A 10,080-nucleotide genomic window follows, 5' to 3' on the forward strand; every position below is an offset into this window, starting at 1 on the left:
CGAAGAATTGATGCTTTTGAATTATGGTGCTGGAGGAGACTCTTGAGAGTCCCATGGACTGCAAAAAGATCAAACCTATCCATTCTCAAAGAAATCAGCCCTGAGTGCTCACTAGAAGGACAGATCCTGAAGTTGAGGCTCTAGTACTTTGGCCACCTCATGAGAAGAGAAGACTCCCTGGAAAAGACCCTGATGTTGGGAAAGATGGAGGGCACAAGGAGAAGGGGACGACAGAGGACGAGATGGTTGGACAGTGTTCTCGAAGCTACTAACATGAGTTTGGCCAAACTGCGAGAGGCAGTGAAGGATAGGCGTGCCTGGCGTGCTCTGGTCCATGGGGTCACAAAGAGTCGGACATGACTGAACGACTGAACAACAACATGTGAAGATCACAGTGGATCATCAGTGGATATCTCAACCTGAATTAACCTCACAAGGCTGCTGGGGTGAGGTAGAATGTGAGCTTCTTGGAGGAAGGGCACGATAAAAGCGAAACGTAAATAAACCTTGGTCTCTAATTGTTAACTGCCACCTTTTCTTCCTCCACAAGGAAGTGGGGATAGAACCAAGAGAACTCAAGAAGCTTGGGTTGGGCAGTGCAGAGAGGGACAAGGAGGCAAGGCCATTGTCTCACTGCAGCAGAGACCCCAGGGTGCTCTCATTTATTCCAGCAGTGCTGGTGTCGGGAACCTTTGGGCTGCCAGATGTTGCTGAACTTCAGTCTCCAAGCAGGCCAAAGGTTTCCCCACACTGGCAGTTAAGTATTGTTCCTGAGAATTGCCCCTGTGGATTGAACCAGTTCACACACACACACACACACACACACACAGAGAGGGGGGGGTATGGAGCGCTCCCCGAAATGAATTTAAAAGCTCTCAACTTCTACTAAATGGTTGACTTTGCCTTGCATGTGTGAATGGGTAGCCATATATATAATTACACAAATGTAATTATTATTATTTACCTTTTTTACACAGATGGAACTTTCACATTGCAGCACACCAGTCCCCCAACACCCTGGCTTCATGCAGGTCTGAACCTTAGGTGACGTCAGGGGTGCCATCTTGAATAAAATGAGGGGGGAGCAGGTAAGCCCCACCCCACCTAATCAATCACAGGACACACATGGGCATAGCCAGGGGAGCAGGGGGCAGCTAAATCAATAAAAATAACTGAGGTTCTGTGTCCCCAATATAAACCCTGGCTCCGGCAGGCACACACCATTTGAATGGCAATGACCATCAACTGGGGGGGCTGGCCCCCCTCAAATATTTTATGGGGGCCCCTCGGAGTTGCCTCCTTTGGGTGAGGACAATGAGCCTAGTTCAGAGATGTGAGCAGAGGGGGAGCTAGCTGCTCCGGCACCTGGGGTGGGGGTGGGGTGAGCGTCCCAGGGGGGCGGAGCAGCAATGTCACCCCCTCTCAGGGATGACACCTGGGGTGGACCGCACCCCCTTCCTCCACCAGTGTTTAACCCTGTCCCTGGGAAAATCCAATAAGTTTACATTAAAAGCCCACCTGTCCGGTTTGTGATACATCTAGGACAGTTGTCAGTTTCAGCCCTTTGTGGGAAGCAGCCCAGCTCACTTCTGATAGTTGTTGGTGTAGAAAGTAGAAGTGAACTGCCACCTCCTAAAAGCCCTTTAAGCTGTTCGTCTTATCTCAGCATTCCTTACACAACCATCCAAGGTAGGTAGTCAGTACAGGTGTTTGGGCATGGGAGACACACAAACTCTTTGGTTCATTTCTGTCATTTATATCCTGCCTTTGCTCCAGGCTGCTCAAGGTTCTCCTTCTCCTTCACAACAACCCTCCAAGACAGTAGCTGGCTCAAGGTCACCCAGTGAGGTTTGTGGCCCCATGGGTGATTTGCACAGGCTCAAAACTACTCTGTGCCTGCTTTCCTAGGAATACACCCCGTTGAACATGGTGGGACATTCTTGCAAACCAATGTGTTTAAGCCAGTGAGGTGTAATGGCTAGAGTGTTGGACTAGGATGTGAGGGGAGGGGGTCAGGGTTGAAATCCCTGCTCAACCATGAAACTCAGTGGGTGACCTTGGGACAGTCACAAGGCTCTCAGTTCAACCTATGATTCTCTGACACTTTCCAAGCAGTCAAGATCCCTCAAGAACCCTGGCAATGTAGGGTCGGTAAAGGGCATACCTTAGCGAGAGTTCTGAGGACCAGATGGAAAGTCTTGGAGGGCTGCATTTGGCCTCCGAGCCTGAGATTCCCCACTCCTGGTTTAAGGGATCTGGAAGTGGGCATCCCTGCTCACCTGCATCCTTTGACTTAAGTCCAGTGTCAATTGTAGCCTCTACCAATCCCTGCACTAACATTAGACAACAGAACGAAGGAATAATCCCCCCAACCGCAAGATGTCTGTGACAAAAGAGTCTCTCACCAAAGGTAAATGAACTGCGAAAAAACCTTTTATGAATGGAAAATGGAGGTGATAGTGTACCTTTCCCTGTTTATCTGTTTGTTTTGTAACATGAAAAATCTTTAATTAAAAACTATTTTTTTAAAAAAGGCATGCAGATCGACACCAGCTGGGATCCCAGCTCGACGAGCTCATCTCCAATGCTGTGTACTAGGCAGGCATTTTGTGGTATGCTTTCAGCGGACTCTGCCCACCCCCTAACAATTCATAACGGTCCCTTCCTTCCCCCACCCCAGCAGCCAGTTTTGCATCCTGAGCCACATCTTTAGGAAACTTCAGTAGCCTTCTAATAACTCGACCCCTGGATCCCCGTAGCAGCCACAAAGGAAAGATTTATGAAGCAATAGGAAACCAACAGTATTATTTTGAGAGCACTTTGCCATCACCCTGCCCTGCAGTAGAACCTTCTCCAAGCTCCGATCCCTGCCCCCAGCTTCTGGAGAGCAAATTAAGACCCATGGACAGCTGTCAAAATGATTAGATGGTCCGCAGACTGGGTGGCCTGCACAACGCTGCCTCCCCAATCTGCTCAACCGCTTAGCTGCCCTCTTTCACCTGTAATAGACATTGTGAATGTTTGCTTTAGGGCTGGGGGAAATGACCTTCTCACACTCTGACAGGGAGTGTAGTTCAGGAGGATGACATGTGCAACCTGAGATGTCCAGCCGTGATCCACCATTTATCTTGCCATTCAACTTTGCTGGGACTGAAACAAGGATACTAGAGTTACTGGTTCCTCAGATGGACCCATCTTTTGGTATCCATTTATTGGCAAGACCTCTTTTGTTCATCTGTGTCTTTGGAAGATACTCTGATGGGGTTCAGAAGATCAAGAACTTTACAATCACCATTACCAGTGTACTAGGTGACACCTGTGAACACATGGGAAGGTCATTGATTGATGGATGACTGATCTATTGCAGCCATTCTCATCCCCACCTCCCAATGACCACTTGAAAACTTCTGGGAGTCTTGGCAGACCATTTAATAAATGTTTCTGTTGTTCCGTAAATCAAAGTTCATATATAACTCATGTTTTCATAATATAACCGTAGTCTTGCTTTTCTATTGCAATAGATGCACCTTCTTTCTGAGCAAAGTGTCATCAGAAGAAATAATAATAATAAAGGACGGGACAGGGCAAACTGCACATATTCCTGACTGATCTGCATTCTTTCTGCAGACCCCCTGGATGCAGCTTGTGGACCACCAGTGGTCTGCAAATCTTCTCAGGAACTGCTCACTACTGCCCCATGTGGCGAGCCATGTCGCTACAGCTTATCATGGAACAGAAGGAGTATAAAAGAACTTTGCCTGAGCAACAAGCTCTTCTTGAGCTCTTTTTTTTCATATTTATTTATTAATTATTTGCATATTTTAAAGTTTCCACATACAAAGTTCCAGCATCTCAAATACAACAAGCAACAATCGTGGACAAAGAAAAAGAAGAAAAGAGAAAGAAAAAAGAAAAAACAACGAAAGTGTCTTACATTAATAATAAAGTTATTTACAATACCGATATATTAATCCGTGTCTTGCTTTACACTGTAACTTCTTACTGTATCACCTATTAAACACTGCCAAAATAGTGAATCAATAGATAATAATAATATAAATAAAAATGATAAGAAGAAAAATAATTAAAAATAAAAAATAAAAAATATAAAAAAATAATAATCAAAAAGAAAGAAAGAAAGAAAGAAAGAAAGAAATTGAATAAAAAATAACAAATATCTCCCCACATAGTTTACGACTTCCTGACAAACCCCTTCGCTTGAACAAAAATTTATATGAATGCTTTCAATCCCTTGCTATCTCTTATGCCACCTTTTAAATACATTCTTGAATATATCCTTGCTCCTCATTTTTTCTACAATCTCTTTCTATACCATTCATCCCTCGAATGCTGGCATGGTAAGAAAACTCTTATTATATTTCAGCATGTATCTTTTATAGACTTCCCATTTGCCTGCAAAATCCTGTTTGGTATTATCTCTTAAATTGTTTGTTAATAAGGCCATCTCCGCAAATTCTTGCAGTTTGACCTGCCAATCAGTGACTCTGGGTGCTTCTCGATCTTTCCAGCACCTTGCGACTACCATTCTGGCCGCTGCGGTCGCATACAGAAAAACTTCTTTTTGTTTACTTGGTATCTCCTTGCCAACCATACTAAGTAAGAAAATTCCCGGTTTTTTAACAAAAGAAACTGCCATCATCTTTTTCATTTCTTCATACACCTGTCCCCAAAACGTTTTAATTTTTGGGCACCTCCACCACATGTGCATCAGATCTCTAGCATCATGTCTTGTGTTATCTGGTCTTGCTCTTTAGTCCAGGCTTATTCTGCTGCTTCCACTGTCCCCTGATCCAGATTCCTCTATGGGTTTGATTCCTTAATTGGAGAAGGACTGTAGCTCAGTAGTAAAGCACCTGTTTTGCATGCGGAAGGTGCCAGGTTCAACCCCTGCCACCCCCAGCTTGGCCTGGGAAGGACTTCTCCCTGAAATCCTGGTGAACTGCTATCATCCATTGTAGACAATATTGAGCCAGATGGGCCAACGGCTTGGTATAATGCAGCTTCCTGTGTTCTCTGACCTGACTTCCTGCTTGCCCTTAGTTCCTGGCTCCTGAATTTCTCCAGACCCCCATCCAAGGCCCACCTCAGACAGGATCAGAGACTGTGAAGCTCTGATCAGCTGTAATTTTATTGTTATATGTTACTTTACTCTTCTTTTCAATTGGATTTCCATTTTCTGCTCAGTGCTTTGAGGGCCCTTTAAGACCAAAAAGCTGGAATACAGGAGACTCTTTCTAGAGCCCGAAGAGAATGCCAGTGAGCCCGAAGTCCAGAAATAAAGATTTCAAATGCTTTAAACAAAGAACTCATGGGCTCCAAAATGGAACTTGGGAGCTCCTGCTGCTGCTGCCATGCTACCCCACTCAAGTCAACAGGGGTTGGATGGGAAGCTGTATTGCAGCGGGCTTGGCTGCCCTCTTCCATGCTCTTTCTGGTGTAAAAGAAAAAGCTATTTCTGGTGCCTCTTAAATTGCCCTAGTTCCCCACTTACACACATTTCGCTTAGGCATGTGGGGACCCAGATCGTAGCCCCCGTGTAAGTGAGGAGTCACCTGTATATAAAATCAATTTGCTCTTGACTTGCTGACCATATGGTTCAGTCTTCCACAGGCATTCCCTTGCAGTTCTCAGAGGCTACAGAAAAATGGTGTTAAGTGCATGGCGGGGTGCAGTGTGGCAGAGTGTTTGGCCTATTTATATAAATAGTGATATGCCACTTTCTGGCCCATAGGGGCCCCCTCCTGGCTCATAAACACAAATGAGCAATAATGATTGCAAAATATAATCAGCAAATCACACTACTGATAATACTTCAAGAAGCCATTCAAGTTGGGATTTGTGAGATGCTTATTCAAATCAAATCAAAGTTTATTGCGTTAGCCAATTGGCCATAGCACATAGAAAAGAATTCAGGCAGAAACCTGCCGCAGTTATACAAGATATGTTAAATACATTTGCTAAACAACAGATATAAATCATGGTAGATAAAACAAGATATGGTAAAAGCAGTAATAAATCATGATGCTATGGATATTTCAGAACATTTACAAAAGTCCAGGGCTTTTTTTTTTAAATTAACCTATCGTGGTGGCCCTGAGTTTCAGGGCCAGCAAAATATAGATGGCCACACCGTGGGTAACCATGGGGTTGGCATCCACCAATAAGTATTTCATACAGTCATCTTCCAAGACGATGGACAGGGGAATTAATAGGAAGAGCCTTGGTCTTATTGAGTCATATAAAGAGCAGTGAAAGAAAAAGTGAATAAAGTCCTCTATCTTTCCCCTGTTGCACGGACAAAGGCGAAGATCAGGAGGAGTGTTGGAAAATATACCCTGTAGGAATCATGTAGGAATGGAGTGGAAGCGGGCAAGTGTAAAGGCTCTTCTTTGCATAGGGTTCGCCAGGTCACTCAGATAGTGGGCCAGAGATCTTACTGCCTTCATGCAGGGGAACCACGTAGATAGTCTAGCCGAGTTAAAGGTAAAGGGACCCCTGACCATTAGGTCCAGTCGTGTCCGACTCTGGGGTTGCGGCGCTCATCTCGCTCTATAGGCCAAGGGAGCCGGCGTTTGTCCACAGACAGCTTCCGGGTCATGTGGCCAGCATGACTAAGCCGCTTTCTGGCGAACCAGAGCAGCGCACGGAAACACCGTTTACCTTCCCGCCGGAGCGGTCCCTATTTATCTACTTGCACTTTGACGTGCTTTCGAACTGCTAGGTGGGCAGGAGCTGGGACCGAACAACGGGAGCTCACTCCGTTGCAGGGATTCGAACCGCTGACCTTCTGATCAGCAAGCCCTAGACTCTGTGGTTTAACCCACAGCGCCACCTGGTGCCAAATCCAACGCTTCGTCCCTGTCTAAAATCCATTTGCGGATTTTGTCTTTATCCCATGAGGTCAAAGCAGCAAAGTCTGGGAGGGAATAGCGTTTGCAAATGGTCGCCATGCCTTTTGACCAAGTACGACTGCTGGTAATGACTAGAAAGGCTTGTTTGGCAAGTGACGAGTTTGAGGCTTCTGCAAGTGATTTATAGTAGGTGATTATCCTAATATGGGCTCTTGTGACTATAGATGGAAGTCCCAATTCCAATTTTAGTTGGGCAGATATGGTCCCGTTGGGGAGTCCCAAAATCTTTCTTGCCAGGAGGTTTTGCAGAGTCTCCAGTGGCTGGAGTATTTTCAGATTCCACCCCCATATTTCCACCCCATATAGGAGCATTGGGGAGATGCTTATTAAGAACACAGTAACAACTGTCCCTTTGCTGAGGATCAGAGGATGTTGAAGAAATTTCCAAAGTTCATCTGTGAAGCTTGCTGGGTAGCCCTGGGGGGAGTAACTGTCTCTTAACCTATCTCACAGGACTTCTTGTGAGGCTAGACCACCACTCTATGTTTAGGAACATAGGAAGCTGTCAGACTATTGGTCCATCTAGTTCAGGACTGCCTACCCTAACTGGAGGAGTAACCTCATGGAAGGAGTGTTTTCAGCCCTTGGAAGCCTTGCAAGTGGCTGCAGGAGAGGGACACTAAGCAACATCATGGGAGGGGTGTTTCTATAATTAAGGTGAAACTGTGAAGCTCCCTTGTTATTTTTGCTATTGGATGCTGCATTAAGCAATCTTATATTTATAGTATCAGAATGTGGGCTTTTTGGTTTCTTACTATATCTGCTATTGTTTTGTTATGAAATGACATGCATGCTTAAAGATAAAGGTAAAGGGACCCCTGACCATTCAGTCTAGTCGTGACTGACTCTGGGGCTGTGGCGCTCATCTCATGTTACTGGCCGATGGAGTCGGCATACAGCTTCCAGGTCATGTGGCCAGCATGACTAAGCTGCTTCTGGCGAACCAGAGCAGTGCACGGAAACACCATTTACCTTCCCGCTGCAGCGGTACCTATTTATCTACTTGCACTTTGACATGCTTTTGAACTGCTGAGTTGGCAGGAGCAGGAACCGAACAACAGGAGCTCATCTCGGGGATTCTAACCAGAGCCGTCTTAAGGGGATCTGCCGCCCTGGCGCGGCTATCCCTCCGGCGCCCCCGCCATGCCGCCTCTCCGCCGCCTCCCTCCCGCGCTTGCCGCCCCTTGGGAGGGGGGTGGGCGAGCGGGGCATGAGGGGCGTGGCGCTGGAGCGGCGCGGGGCTCTGCGCGCCCTTCCAGCGCTTCCGGGATGGGAGGCGAGGGCGGCCGGCTCCCGCGCGCAGCCGGACGGCGCGGCGCGGCTGGGCAGCTCGCGCTGCATCGGGCAGGCGGCCGGCTGCGCGCGGAGCGCGAGCTGCCCGGCTGCACCGCGCCATCCGGCTGCGCGCGGGAGCGCGAGCCGGCCGCCCTCGCCTCCCGTCCCGGAAGCGCTGGAAGGGCGCGCAGAGCTCCTGTGCTCTGCTGGGCAGCCAGAGGGCGTGGCGTGGCCGGCCAGCTCCCTTGCCGGGAGTCACAGGGCGCTGCCGGCAGGCGCTGCCAGCGGGGCTGGAGGGCGGAGGCGCCCTCCAGGCCATTGCGCCCTGGTGCGCCGCGCCACCAGCCCCAATGGATGAGACAGCTCTGATTCTAACTGCCAACCTTCTGATCGGCAAGCCCTAGGCTCAGTGGTTTAGACCACAGTGCCACCCGCATGCTTACTTAGGAATAATTCCCACTGAGGCTTCCTTCTGAATGAGCCTGCATTCATGGCTCTCATAAATCTGAATCCGCTCTGCTGGAATAAGGAAATGAAAAAGCAGAAACCACAGCAAACTCCTTAGTTAGTCCATACCAATACAAATTGTGGCAGGTTGGGTTCTGGAACTTGCAAGAAGCCACTTCTGGCTCACCCTAGAGTGGGCAGGAAAGTTTCCTACAACTTTTCATGGCCTTGTAGCCAAAGCAGTAGCAATCAATCAACTTCTTTGTCAAAAGTCCATCTTGGTCATAACAAAATATACACGTCCTCTATACTACAGTACTAATATACTAATTCCTACCAGAGAGGAATGGCAAACCAAGCTATGGACTATGCTGAAATGGCAAAACTGACTGGAAAACTCAGGAACCAAGAGGACAAAAAAATTATAAAAGAATGGGGAAAATTTATAAGTTTCTTAAGAGGCTTTCTGCTGTGCTGTGCTCCTTACTGTGTGGAGAGGGGTTGTCGCTGGTGTTGCCCGTTACTGCCACTGTCTCCGCCACCGGTTTTCTTTTTTTTAAACTCCCCCTTCCTTTACTCGACTCATTCCCGCCATCATGGCCAACCCGGTTGTGTTTTTCAACATCGCTGCCAATGGCGAGCCCATGGGGCGTGTCACCTTTGAGCTGTTTGCAGACAAGGTTCCAAAGACAGCAGAGAATTTCCGTGCCTTGAGCGCTGGGGAGAAAGGTTTTGGGGTCCTGCTTCCACAGAATCATTCCTTGGTTCATTTGCCAGGGGGATGACTTTACTTGTCATAATGGAACAGGTGGTAAATCGATTTATGGTGAGAAGTTTGCTGGTGAGAACTTCGTCCTCAAGCACACAGGTGCTGGCATCTTGTCTATGGCAAATGCTGGTCTCAATACAAATGGGTCTCAGTTCTCCATCTGCACTGCCAAAACAGACTGGTTGGATGGGAAACATGTGGTCTTTGGCCAAGTCAAAGAAGGAATGAATATTGTGGAAGCAATGGAGCACTTTGGGTCAAGGAACAGCAAGACAAGCAAGAAGATCACCGTCTCTGACTGGGGGCAGCTGTCATAAAATTCCTTTGTCTTAACAACCAACCATTCCTTCTGTAAGCTGGGGTTAGTCCCCTGTAATCCTTGTGTTCCTGGACTTACTCCTGCTTTTCTGTTGGGTTTCAATTTCTGCTCCTGCACAAGTCCAGCTGGACTGAAGACAACTTTGTTTGCAAAGTGAAATAAAACAAGTTAAACCACAAAAAAGCCACTTAAGAGACCACTGTAAGCAGATGCAAACACTGGCAGGATTTTGATCTCACTTGTAGTGTAACAATTACCATGGATAATATGGATTGATATAAAAATTAGAGTATGGAAGAATATGCAGTTCTAAATGTTCAAAATGGGACCCGAATGGA

The 10,080-nt window shown here is 47.1% G+C and overlaps 1 protein-coding gene across 1 annotated transcript; it reads left to right on the forward strand.

Annotated features, from left to right (window-relative positions):
• The first annotated feature begins 9,223 nt into the window (after positions 1-9,223).
• Positions 9,224-9,771, forward strand: LOC117059869 (peptidyl-prolyl cis-trans isomerase A-like). Its single transcript, XM_033171751.1, is given in 2 exon segments — positions 9,224-9,390; positions 9,392-9,771. Coding segments are annotated over 2 exon segments (489 nt in total). The 5' UTR covers positions 9,224-9,250; the 3' UTR covers positions 9,741-9,771.
• The last annotated feature ends 309 nt before the right edge of the window (positions 9,772-10,080 follow it).

The sequence above is a fragment of the Lacerta agilis genome, chromosome 15 (genome assembly GCF_009819535.1).
Source record: "Lacerta agilis isolate rLacAgi1 chromosome 15, rLacAgi1.pri, whole genome shotgun sequence".
NCBI lineage: Eukaryota > Metazoa > Chordata > Lepidosauria > Squamata > Lacertidae > Lacerta > Lacerta agilis.